General features: G+C 38.0%; 1 protein-coding gene across 1 annotated transcript; it reads right to left on the bottom strand.

Annotated features, from left to right (window-relative positions):
- Positions 1 to 1,266: 1,266 nt before the first annotated feature.
- LOC109580237 (uncharacterized) lies at positions 1,267 to 13,130 on the bottom strand. The gene is made up of 21 exons (XM_019993205.1): positions 13,051 to 13,130; positions 12,954 to 13,003; positions 12,364 to 12,492; positions 12,124 to 12,252; positions 11,939 to 12,064; positions 11,762 to 11,893; positions 11,578 to 11,712; positions 11,414 to 11,533; positions 11,236 to 11,367; positions 11,062 to 11,181; positions 10,876 to 11,016; positions 10,681 to 10,803; positions 9,635 to 10,021; positions 8,178 to 9,571; positions 8,006 to 8,117; positions 4,447 to 7,953; positions 4,183 to 4,398; positions 3,904 to 4,044; positions 3,755 to 3,804; positions 3,640 to 3,688; positions 1,267 to 3,575 (listed from the first exon to the last, which is right to left on the bottom strand). The coding sequence occupies exons 1-21, from the start codon at positions 13,113 to 13,115 to the stop codon at positions 1,435 to 1,437; spliced, it is 9,399 nt and encodes a 3,132-aa protein (XP_019848764.1). The 5' UTR covers positions 13,116 to 13,130; the 3' UTR covers positions 1,267 to 1,434.
- Positions 13,131 to 13,186: the final 56 nt, after the last annotated feature.

The raw sequence follows: 13,186 nt of genomic DNA, 5'->3' as shown, positions 1-13,186 counted from the left end.
GTAACCTGTATGCTTACTTTGAAGCAAAGACACTAGCTGGTACTGTATCATACCGCCGTCTTCATAACACAATTTCCTCTAAATAAAAGAATGTAAAGGTCATTTCTTGAATTCAATCTCATCGTTTTTGGTCCCTACCTTCCTTTACTCTTTGCCTGTACTGGTACTGTATCATACTGCCGTCTTCATAACACAATTTCCTCTGAAATAAAAGAATGTAAAGATCATTTCTTCAATTCAATCTCATCATCTCATCGTTTTTGGTCCCTACCTTCCTTTACTCTTTGCCTGATACTGGTACTGTATCATACTGCCGTCTTCATAACACAATTTCCTCTAAAATAAAACAATGTAAAGGTCATTTCTTCAATTCAATCTCATCATCTCATCGTTTTTGGTCCCTACCTTCCTTTACTCTTTGCCTGATACTGGTACTGTATCATACTGCCGTCTTCGTAACACAATTTCCTCTGAAATAAAACAATGTAAAGGTCATTTCTTCAATTCAATCTCATCATCTCATCGTTTTTGGTCCCTACCTTCCTTTACTCTTTGCCTGACACTGGTACTGTATCATACCGCCGTCTTCGTAACACAACTTCCTCTGAAATAAAACAATGTAAAGGTCATTTCTTCAATCTCATCGTTTTTGGTCCTATATACACTCTCTACATGAAAAAAAAGACACCATTCTCCAATAGAACATGTGTTTCAATTCAAATACTTGGGACTACATTTTACATGCAATCTTTCATGGAATCTTCATATCTCTTCAGTAAAAAGAAGGCCCGTAAAGTAATAGGACTTATCTATCGTCACTTTTATTGTAACTCATCTTTCTCAACTCTCCTTCGCCTTTATGTAACTCTAATCCGTCTTATTCTAGAATATGCTGCTGTTGTTTGGGATCCAATTTCCCCTTCTGTCTCTTCATCCATTGAAGGAGTCCAATATTTTGCATTAAAAATGGTTTCTAAATCTTGGTCTTCATCATATAGTGACCTTTTGTCCAAATTTTCTCTTATTACTTTAGCACAACGTCACTTAGGATTCAAACTTATCACTTTGTTTAAAATTAAAGAAAATATGCTTTTCTCACCATCTCATCCTCTAATTCAATCTACTCCTCTTTACTCTCTCCGCTCAAATTATTGCATACATTGTTTCTGGATTTCAGTTGGACAAACTTGAGAATGCTGTATGCTGGCTGACACTGGACTTTATGCACATGTTCTTGCAATTATTGTATTAATTTTGTTTTTTTTAAATAGTTATGCTTCTTAAATATAAAAAATAAATATACAGCTACAATATAAGTGATGGGGCACATTTGTCTCAAGTATACATGTGCATGTTATGTATGTCTATATATGCATGAGAAAAGAGAGCTTGGAGGAGCTAAGAAAAGAAAGAACAAGGAAAAGTTGTAGAAAACTAATTGTAAACATTTGAGGTTGAGGCGCTGGATTTAGCAACATCTCCATAGTCCTCATCAACATTAAGAGCTGGCAGACTGCTAGCTGGTTTTAAATGATCTTCTCCAACTCTTAAAAGATTAGCCCTACCTCCAACAAAAGGACTCGACTTTCGTCTAATGTCTTGAAGTTTCTTTTCAGAGTCAGCAATGTTATAAGAGTAGCTTGAGGGCATGTCATCTATTAGTGTCTCCTTTCCTTCATCATCTTCATCTTCATCTTCATTTTTGGAGTCACTTTGAACTATAATAATAGCATGCTTCTTCTTGGGAGCTTCTACTTGTACAGCAGACTCTTCTTGCTCAGCAGGGACAGGAGAGAGAGGAGGAGGAGGAGGAGTAGAACTCTCTTCATCTTTCATGGCCTCAGTTGGAGTATCTTCATCAGTAGTGGCTGGTATTGGAACAGGTACTCTATCTTCCTTTTCTTTTTCTTTGTAAGCTTCTTCTACTAGCTTGGCTTCAAGTAGTGCCTGATCTATTGCTCTTTGCAATTCATCTCCTTCAACAGTAGTGGCTGTAGCCTCTTCATCTTTACTGTCTGCACTCTCTCCTTTAGGTTGATCATCTTCTGTTGGGATGGTTGCTTCTTTTGTGGTTTCCTCTCCTTTAGGTATTTCTGGTACTTCTGAAGTATTCTCAGGTGCTTCGGGAGGTATTTGAGCAGCAGGAACATCCTCTGAACTAGTTTCAACTGCAGCTGATTCTTCTTTTACTATAATATCAGCCTGAGGAGTATCCAATGCAGTATCAATATCAGTTATTGTAGTAGGATCAGCATCAGTAGGATCGGCATCAGTTTGATCAGCATCAGTTTGATCAACATCAGTTTGATCAGCATCAGTTTGATCAGCATCAGTTTGATTAGCATCAGTTTGATCAGCATCAGTTTGAGCAGCATCTGTTTGAGCAGCATCAGTTTGATTAGCATCAGTTTGATCAGCATCAGTTTGATCAGCATCAGTTTGATCAGCATCAGTTTGAGCAGCATCAGTTTGAGCAGCATCAGCATCAGTAGGTTCAGCTTGATCAGCATCAGTAGGATCAGTATCAGCAGATTCAGTGTGATCAGTAGGTTCAGTTTGATCAGCAGTAGGTGCCTGTGTATCATCAGTTGACATCATTTGTTTAATAAATTCATCTTCACTGATATCATCAAGTCCTCCTTCAGGGGGCCCAATAACTTCATTATTTTCATCAACTAATGTGATGGTTGGTATTTCTTCGCCCTCTAATGGTATTTCATCACTAGTAGAGCTCTTGACATCATCTGAAGGCTCTATCTCACCTGAAGGACTGGGCTCTACATCAATGACATAAGTGGTAGTCTCATCAGTAACAGATAAAGGAGGAGGAATCGTTTCCAAAACAACTAGTGGAGGAACTGTTTCCATGTCAACTGGTGGAGGAACTGCTTCCATGTCAACTGGTGGAGGAACTGCTTCCATGTCAATTGGTGGGGGAAGTGTTTCCGTGACAGCTTCTATATCACCTTCATTACTCTCAGTAGGAGAAGAAACCTCAGTTTCCTCTATTTGATTAATTACAGTTGTATCATCAGAGAAGGTAACTGCTTTCTCTTCTTTCTCTATTAAAGGAGCTTCATCATCAACCCTCTCCTCTTCACCCTCCTCCTTCTCAACGACCTTCTCTTCATCGACATTCTCCTTCTCTTCACTCTCCTTCTCCTTTTGACTGGCACTCTCTACTTCCTTCACTTCCTCTTCAATCTTTTCATCTGATGGTACAGCATACAATGGTACAGTATCGCTGTCAATAGGCTCGTCATCAATGCTCCTCTCCAAATCCGATAACTCATCAATGTTGCTCAATCCCGTCATCTCAGTCTTCATTATGGAGTGCTCACTAGTAGACCCAGTCATCACTCTCATTTCCTGACTGTCCGGTGCCATGTAGAGTGGATTGTCCGAGTATTTCTTAGAGGATTTTCTTCCTCCTGATTTATTGTGCGATCCTCCTACACCAGCTCTTCTCGGTATAAACTTAAACACAACTTTGTCCTTTTCTGATTTTTTCTTCTTATTAGCTGATCGACGTCGACTGACCAATGCAATAATAAGGATAGCAATAACACATAGTACTACAAAAATTAATAATAGCAATAATAACAATAATAACAATAATAATAATGTATAATAGCTTACTCAGCAGTGCTAGTGTTGAGCCTCCAGCAACACTTGCCACAAATATGACCTATTTTGAAAAACAATTATGTAATGTGGATATATTTTTAATTTTGATAAAAAAGACAAGACTTACATCAAACTCTGCATCATCAGTTGGAGTAGTTGTCCCTCCTGGCGTTGTTTCTAATAATGATAATAATAATAATAATAATAATAATAATAATAATAATAATAATAATAATAATAATAATAATAGAATAGTTTAGTTACTTAATATCTTACCAGGACAGTATTGCAAACTATCAGTATTGTTATTGCACAATAGACAGCTAGTGCTTCCATACAGAGGCTGGTAATAGCCAGTTGGACACGGAGTGCATGGAGACAAACCATCAACTGAATAGTAATGAGGTTGACATAAAGCTAAAAGAGGTAGAGAAAGAAAGAGGTACAAATTAGAAAGGATTATTTGACAATGCCTGCAGAAAAATTATTGGAAGAAATTTTAAAAGCATATGTGAAAGGATGTATAATTTCCAGGCATTAATTACATGTCACTACCTTTGCACTCATCACTAGATGTTGACCCAGTTCCTTCAGTTGAATACAAGGGATCACAGGATATACATCCAGTTGATCCAGTGCTTGGCTGGTAGTATCCGACTGGACATGGAGTGCATAATGATAAATAGTCCTTTATGTATGTCCCTGGTTTAATATAGCGATATATATCAGTAAGGAAACCAGGTTCTGAATAGTAACCAGAATTGCACGGTACTACAAGAAAAAATAAAATATACATTTATTTATTGATATGTGTCTTACCACAGAATATATAATTATCAGTGTCTAGTCCAGCTCCAGATTGACACACGTATTTCCTTTGAGATGTTATCAATGAATTTGAAATTATCTCAACGTTTTCATCGTTATTATTCAAAGAGGAGGAGAAGTAATTCATTATTAATGATTTCTGAGTTGTTAGTGACTCCAACTGGTTCTCATACCAGCTGACTAATTCATCAATATGAGGAATGGTATCATTGACAGTAGCAGCTGCTATTAGGAAACTTGCTCTGTAATATGAATCTCCTTCAGCCATCACTCCCATCCAGCTTGCCGCAATGTTCATCGATGCAAGAACTCTTACCAAATAGGACCTGATAATATCCAAATCTGCTTCGGACCCAGTATCATCAGCACCAGACCCAGAACCCAAGCTACTCAAAGTAATGGTAAAGTTATACTTAGGAACGCTGACACTGGGACTGAACACTGTCCCTCTAATTGAAGGAGAAGTAGCTGATCCATGCTCAGTACTAGCAGTGCATCTGTAGTAGCCATTGTCTGACATTGACGGGTTTCTAATTATTAGTACATTAGAGGTTTCATTGATTATCCTATTCCAGCTCCCTCCTTCATTAGCAGCATATTCCCAGTACCAGGAAGGTGAGAGTGGATGCGAGTGGGCGGTACATTCGATCCTTAGTCCCTTGCTGCTATAAAGATGAGTACTGACCCTTTGTGGGGTCTGGGCCAGTACGGGAGGTCGGTAAAGATATGCTTGAGTTGGTAGCGTCTCGACAGTTTCAAAATCAGTGATGCCTGTACAAGAATATAAACCGGAATCATCGGCATTGAACGAAATCAGTGTTAAATCACTGTTTGATTCATTGCTGATTATAATATCATCTTTATTCCATTGATATCTGATTGGTAGTGATGAATTAACATTGCAGTGTAGTGTAGCGGATGATTGCTCAAGGATTGGCATCACTGGAGGTAATTGTGATGACACAGAAGGATCAAATACACACCAGTAATTAGCATCGTTGATATGCCTCAATACAGTGCTGATGTTTTCCATTGCAGACTGTACATCAGATAGTGTGATGGCTCTATTGCTTCTCTGAGCTATTAACTCAATAGCATTATTAACACTAGCTTTATGTGAATATAACGAGGCACTAGCTGATGGTATACGAACCAATTCTGAGAATATGTAGCCAGAAATTGCACTGAGACAGTCAGTAAAAGTATAGCAAGAGAGACTACTTATTGAGCCGAGGCTGCTGTGATACAGCTCTATTGGTTTAAGCCAGTGCACAATACTAGCCCTTGATACAGTCAGTGACTGTTGCTGTAGCTGATACTGAGCTTGTGCTAAATAAAGATTCTCTCTTGATTGAAGAGTGGCCTGTTCACTCATTGATAGACTAGTACTGTTAGATACAATGGTGTTATACCTGTACTGAAGCCTTGAGCTGAGGCTAGCAATGTCTGTCATTGTTGCAGTTGTCTCACTGATTGCTTCTGTCAGTGATGTATTAATGAATGATACATAAGACATGAACTGTTGCAATATGTTGCATTTGTTGAGAAATATTCCACGAGTGTCGATATCAGCTTGCTGTCTCCTCTTCCTGCCATTGTTATTGTTATTATTATTGTTGTTGTTGTTTCTAGCATCAACGATGAGTTCATTTGTGAGTTGATCTATGATGAACTGTGGCGGTGTGTTCAGATCAATATTGCTAGATAGAGGGTAACTAGAAGACGGAGCATAAGGGAAATAATATCCAATGCGTAATGATATCCTGTTGCTTGAGGGTGAGGTGAGCTCAGCAGTGAAATTGAGAGAAGATACATCAAGTACATCACTAGCAGAATTATGGGCTTGAATCCAGTCCCTAATACCAATTTCTCTCTCCAGTAGTTCTGATACACTACTAACAGGAGCTGAACTTTTAGTAGCAACTGCTGATGCACTGGTAAGAGCTGCAGAGGTAAGGTTTAGTCTTTCCCTTAGTAACACCATTTTTAATTCTCTGTTGTTCAGCTCTGCTCTAGCTAGAGACACATTGGCTAATAATGCATCATATTCGGAACTAATTCTAAACAAAGCAGCAATACTAGCTTGTGAAGCCACTGAGCTAGCCTCATTGATTAATTGTATTCTTCTTGAGTGGTCACATTCTACATAAACACTAGCACAAGGTTGGCTGACTGGTTGTAGAGTGCATGTAGAGAGGGAGCAAGTATAATATCTGTTGGTATTATAATGAGATGAGACTATTGGCTCTGATTGAGTACGGATATTGGATATATTGGAATCAGCGTAAGTTTTAACTTGAAATAGAGATGACTGACATGCATTAGTGCAATCAAGTCCATCATAAGCTACAGGCAATACCAGGCCTTGTCTCTCTATCCATCTCACTCCAATGACACCATCACAATCACTTACACTACTGCAGGAGTTGACTTGGCTTGTTGATGGGTTTCGATGAGTCTGGTTCCTAGGTATATCAAAATCAGCAAGACCACTAATGGGTAAACTAATGTCGCTAGTGCATGGTCTAAATGAATAAGGCATTGTGCAGTCAGTGCCACAGTTATTAATGCATTGAGCAGCATTATACACTGCATCTATTTGTGTTTCACTGAGATATAGTCTAATGGTTGCATTAAAAACATTCCATTTTTGATTGCTGGCCTCAACTGCATCAGTGTATGACTGGACTGCTTCCTGATACTCTATTATAGACCTGTTGTACTCATCCTGTAGTGCCATTAATGAGCTAGCAAAGGAAGAGTTTGTTTCCTGAGAACTGTCAAGGTTACTTTGAACAGTATCAAGTCTAAAACTAGCATAATCCCCTGATTCAGCCAGTACACTGTGCACGTTAGATCGAAGCTGATTAAAGAATGAGCCACTCAAGCTGCTACCAGTCAGCTGTGACTCAATCACGACTCCAGCAGTATCCCAGCTATCCCCAGGATGAATGACACCTCTGATATTCATATTATAGATGCCTTGAGGAGATCCTGATGATAAACCAATCGTTAGACCAGTGGGCGTTACAACGATGATTGTTTCTACGTCAACGTCATAGAGACTCAAACGAGCGTTCCTAATCATACCATTGACATCACCACTGGTTGAATAATTCAAAAGAATATACGAGCCAGTAGAGGCATAGTTTGGGAGGGACAGGACTTTACCTAGTCTGATGGGTTTGGGTCCGTTATTATAAGCTTTGATGGTCAGTGAGATATTGTGAGTATAAAGAGAAAAAGATGACGAGGAATGGAACGTTAACTCTGTTGTAAGGCCATATATGGTCATGCCGTGTATTTTTAGCCCAAGGCACTGAGTGTACATACTGACCCAGCCAGGAGTGAAGTCAGGTCTCAGGTTAACAAAGGAAGATACAGGACAGGGAGTGCTGGCATCAAGTAATGGAAAGAGATCGTGATAGAAATCAGAACTGGGAGCTGAATCATAGTTCATGTTAACGCTGAAACCTCTTGAGAAATCAGGATTAGATTCTATATGTATGCATGTAAATAAAATAAATAATAATATTAGTAGATGCCTCACCATTGAAGAGGATCCCTTGTGCAGTTTGAGAGGACAATACAAAGGACTGAGGGGCAGAATTAATGAGTGCAGTGATTGACAAGACTCCATCACCATTCAACAACACTGGAGACTATAAGAAAAGAAAGAAGAGTAAAGAGTATATTCAGTCATGCATTATAATTGTACATACATTTTGTCTTTGGAGTGAAAATGAAACATGTCCAGTGAAATTAGACTTTACAATAAGATCATAAGTGTCTCCCCTTGAGGTATGACCTGCCGTAACAAACAATCCAACATCATTAAAGCTTGAAGAGTGGTTGGTAATCCAGTCAGACCCACTCCATAATCTGAGACTATTAAACAGTAGATCATTGTTATTGATGGCACCATTAGATGAGAGATGAACACTGCGTATCGATAGACTCCAGTCCCAGTTTGAATAATACCGGAACCCTGAGAGAGAAGATATGAGTGCACTACTTCCAGTGGTTGGAAGAGAAACAGTGAGAGGAGAGAAAGGGAGAGAGCAGAGAGCCAACGAGAAGCAAGTAATGTCATTAACATTATAGTCCATGGTTTCACCATTCACACTAGCACTGATCCTGGAGTTTGACTTTAAGACATAAGTCGGTGAATTAACCTGAAGTCCTTGACACTCATCACTGATATGATCGGAATCACTGATCAAATCAGACATGAAATCATACATAGCAAGATTTCTGCTGATAGTTGCATCAGTAGGCATCAGTGTTATACCAGATGGCAATAAAGACGGGGCCTGATTTAAGAATGTCTTAAACAATGCTCCATCTCTCGCAAGAATGGCGGAGTCTGAATTCTTAGCATCACTAGAGAGACAGGCCCCACTGGAATTGGTACAGTTAGTACAGTATAATACTTCATCAGTGTTTGGTGTCATACTGAGAGACGATGGACTAACATTAACACCAATGAGAGAGAGAGGAAGGGAAAGCCCACCTGAATGCATAAAACTAATTCCATTAGTCTTTACTGTGTTATTAGCATCCATTCCCACCGAGCATGAAGATGAAATACTCTGAGTCCAGTACTGGCAGAATGAGTCTGAGAGATTCAAACTGCAGCAGCCTGGTGATTTCAGTACTCCCTCTGTCTCGTAGAGCCCAGTTGAGCTCAGAGCATCACTGTTATCATAAACAATGAAATACTGTTCATTAGTGGATAGAACTACACTGCTCCCTTGACTGTAAGCTAAATAACGTATGCTGTACGCACCTGCACTGGAACCCCTCAGAGCAAAATTACCGGACCCAGTACCGGGGTCAATACTAACCATTGGCGAGGGGGATACATTTATTGTTGGGTCAGCAATAACGTGTACCGTTATATCATCGGTGTGGCCTATTTCTGTCAATATATAGAGACGATCCGATTGGTCACCGACTGCTAAAGAGGGAAGGGATGAGAGAATTTGAAGGAGTCTTGTTTCACAGTATTGGCCAGTGAAGTACTGGGAACAGGAACAAACCGGGAGACTGTCTTGAACACTGCATAAACCGTTATTCATGCATGGATTAGGATTACATGGAGAAGATAGAGGAGCTAAGAGAGAGAGAAAGAGAGACAATTTTAAAATACCATTACTACATCATGTTCTAATCTTACTGCATTGAGTATCAGTGTTGCCCCATTCTAACTGGTTCCCTGTATTATCCAGTACGCAGTACTCTTGATAATAATCTGCTCCAGGGGTGCCATTGTAATAGCCATAAGGACAAAATATGGTACAAGATGAACCAAACTCAGTGTTACAATGTCTGGCTATTAAATATGTCTCTGTTGCTTGTAATGGCGGGCAGCTTTTCCTTGTACAGGTGGTGGTGATTCCAGTCCATGTGCTGTTATCCTGACACACTCTGGTTACTGAGCCATTGATATCATACCCATCATCACACGAAAAGGAACAGATATCACCAGTGACCCCATCAGCTGGATCAGAGCAATTGTAATTCCCATTGAGTGGAGCCTCTAGCTTTGGAGAACAGGGTGTGGCTGTATTAGTAAAAAGGAGAAAAAAGGGCAAAATTTAAGTATTATTTTGTGCCAAAATTAGCTCAAACTTTCTACATAGCATAAGGACATCAATATGTATCAAAAAACGTAATAAAAATTTGGAATGATTTTGGAGCCATTTTTTGGAAAAAACCATGGGCTATAGCCTTGGGCATTTTTCAAAATTTTGGCATTTTCTTGAAATGGCCGTAGTTTAAAAAATTAAAGTCGGAATCACCTCAAACTTTCTACATAGCATAAGGACATTAATATATATCAGAAAATGTAATAAAAATTTAGGGTTAATTTGGAGCCATTTTTTGGAAAAAACCATGGGCTATAGCCTTGGGCATTTTTCAAAATTTTGGCATTTTCTTAAAACGGCCGAAATTTAAAAAATTGAAGTCGGAATCAGCTCAAACTTTCTACATAGCATAAGGACATCAATATGCATCAGAAAATGTAATAAAAATTTAGAGTAAATTTGGAGCCATTTTTTGGAAAAAACCGTGGGCTATAGCCTTGGGCATTTTTCAAAATTTTGGTGTTTTTAATGGCCATAATTTGAAAAATTGGAGCTGGAATCAGCTCAAACTTTCTACATAGCATAAGTACTGATCAATATGTAATATAAAATGTAATAAGTAAGTCCAATGAACCTGTGCATGTTACTCCATCAATCTCCAGTGAGTAGCCAGGTCTGCAGAAACAGGAGTAACTACCAGGATAATTGAGACACAACTGAGAGCAATCTCCATTATCGACATCACACTCATCAATATCTGGAGAAGAAAAGAGAAATATACATATAATCAGTGCCTATTATATTTTCCTATAAGCACATGTTAACTTACCTAAACAGGTCCTATTGTTATTAAGATTGAGTATATAGCCAGTGTAACAGGAACACTCGTATCCACCATCAGTACAATCTTCATTAGTACATATTTGATCACAATATAAACGTGGATCAGCACTTTCACATTCATTAAAATCTGCAATAATAAGACCAAATAAAATAATCAACAATAGTTAATTACCAGAGCAGCTATTTCCATTGGCATCCAAGGTGCAGCCCTCCATACAAGAGCAAGTAAATGAGCCATTAGTGTTAATACACATTTGTTCACATTCATTATCCACAGCACACTCATCAATATCTAAATAACAGAAAACATCAATAAATGCATTATTACTTTGAGTGGTTCACTGACCAATGCAAGTGAAGCCATCAGAGTGCAGTTCATATCCTGATTCACATGAACACGAGAACCGCCCATCAGTACAGAATGAGTTATTACACACTTGAGAGCAACCGCCATTATTAGTGTCACACTCATTAATATCTATTAATAGATAAATAATTATTACATCATCATCATTTATTATTACCATCACAACTAAATCCATCAGAGTTTAATGTACATCCTTCATTACAGTCACAAGTATAGCTTCCAATGTTATTATTACATAACTGGCTACAGTTATTGCCTGTATTGCATTCATTAGAATCTATATAGGAAAAGAAGTAAGAGCTATATAAATATTACTATTACCAATGCAAGTATGATTATCAGCTCCTAATCTAAAGCCAGGGTTACATGAACATTGATATCTGCCACTTAAGCAATCAAGATTATTGCAACCCTGACTACAATCATTTGTATTAGCAGCAGCACATTCATCAATATCTATGATAGAAATATAAAAACATAAAGATGATATTACAAAATAACTTACCAATGCATATTTGGTGATCCATTGCTTCTTCATTCATGCATCCTAATCTACAGCTACACTGATATGATCCAGCAGTGTTGATACATGTATGCCCACCACATAGTGATGAGTTGAAACTGCATTCATCAACATCTAAAATAGAGAGTTTTTAAAGGAATTATTAATATTAATACTTACCAATACAAGTATGATTATCAGGAGCTAGTTGATAGCCAGCATTACATGAACACTCATATCTGCCACTTGAGCAATCGAGATTAACACAATTCTGATTGCAATAATTATCAGCACATTCATCAATATCTGTAATATATGAAGAAATAAAAATAAGGTTGGGACAAAAATATTACAAGCTAATTTACCAATGCATATTTGTGGATCAGTTGGATCATTCATGCATCCTGGTCTACAGCTACACTGATATGATCCAGCAGTGTTGATACATGTATTCCCACCACATAGTGATGAGTTGGAACTGCATTCATCAATATCTAGGAAAAGAGAAAAAGAGTAATAAGCACGATGTGTCATTCAGCAGATTTTGATACTGAATCTTTATATATATGTAACTATTATGATTATAATTACCATCTGATACTTACCAATGCAAGTCTGATTATCTTCAGCTACTTCATAGCCAGAATTGCAGATACATTCATAGGAACCATTAGTATTGGAGCACATATGACTGCCACAGATTGGCACATTGTTTTCAGTGCATTCATCAATATCTAGAGATATTTAGGAATGCATGAAGAGAAGTTGGTGGTACTGCATGTTGAAGTGTATATTTTGCTACATCATGCAGCATGAGTTGTGTGTGTTCTATTGGTCTTCATGGGAGATGCAATGTAAATACTTTTAACATCATTCATGTGTTGTTCCCAATTGATAATCAGATTCATATCAACATTTTAAATTAATATTAGCTAGTAAACAATGCAAAGATTATCATACTTCATTAAAATTACCAAAAAGAAACTTTCTTTTTATTAATTGATGAGCTTTTAACTTGTACATGATGCATTACTGAGATGCAGCAGAAGTTTTAAATTAAACATTACTACAACTGCTGGCATGCATTGTAATTTAGTACTTAATAACATTACAGTTAACTAGGATGAAAGAGTATAAAAACAGTGAAAGGAGAAAGAGAGAGAAAGACAAAACTACAAGATGTCAACTAACTCACCCATACATACTCCTCCAACATCTTGAAAGCCAGCACCGCATTGTGCTGAACTATTTAGTGTGCATAAAATCAAAATGCAAATTACAGGTATCTTTACCTTTCTCTAATGCAAAAAGACAGAAAGAGAACACAAATAAAGGACAGTAGCAAGACTTTGCCCATTCTTTATGTTTAAAAGTTGCAAATGAAACACGCCCTAAGATATACGAGCTTTGAGCCACGCCCCCAATTAA

The sequence above is a fragment of the Amphimedon queenslandica genome, unplaced genomic scaffold, assembly GCF_000090795.2.
Source record: "Amphimedon queenslandica unplaced genomic scaffold, v1.1 AMPQUscaffold_13521, whole genome shotgun sequence".
NCBI lineage: Eukaryota > Metazoa > Porifera > Demospongiae > Haplosclerida > Niphatidae > Amphimedon > Amphimedon queenslandica.
The sequence above is the reverse complement of the archived record's forward strand: the minus strand, read 5'-3'. Positions and strand labels throughout refer to the sequence as shown.

Coding starts and splice junctions, on each gene's coding strand:
- LOC109580237 (XM_019993205.1), bottom strand. CDS start 13,115: ATGGGCAAAGTCTTGCTACTGTCCTTTATTTGTGTTCTCTTTCTGTCT. Junction 11,017..11,061: donor CAATGGAAATAGCTGCTCTG/GTAATTAACTAT, acceptor TTATTATTGCAG/ATTTTAATGAATGTGAAAGT. Junction 9,572..9,634: donor CAACACTGATACTCAATGCA/GTAAGATTAGAA, acceptor TCTCTCTCTTAG/CTCCTCTATCTTCTCCATGT.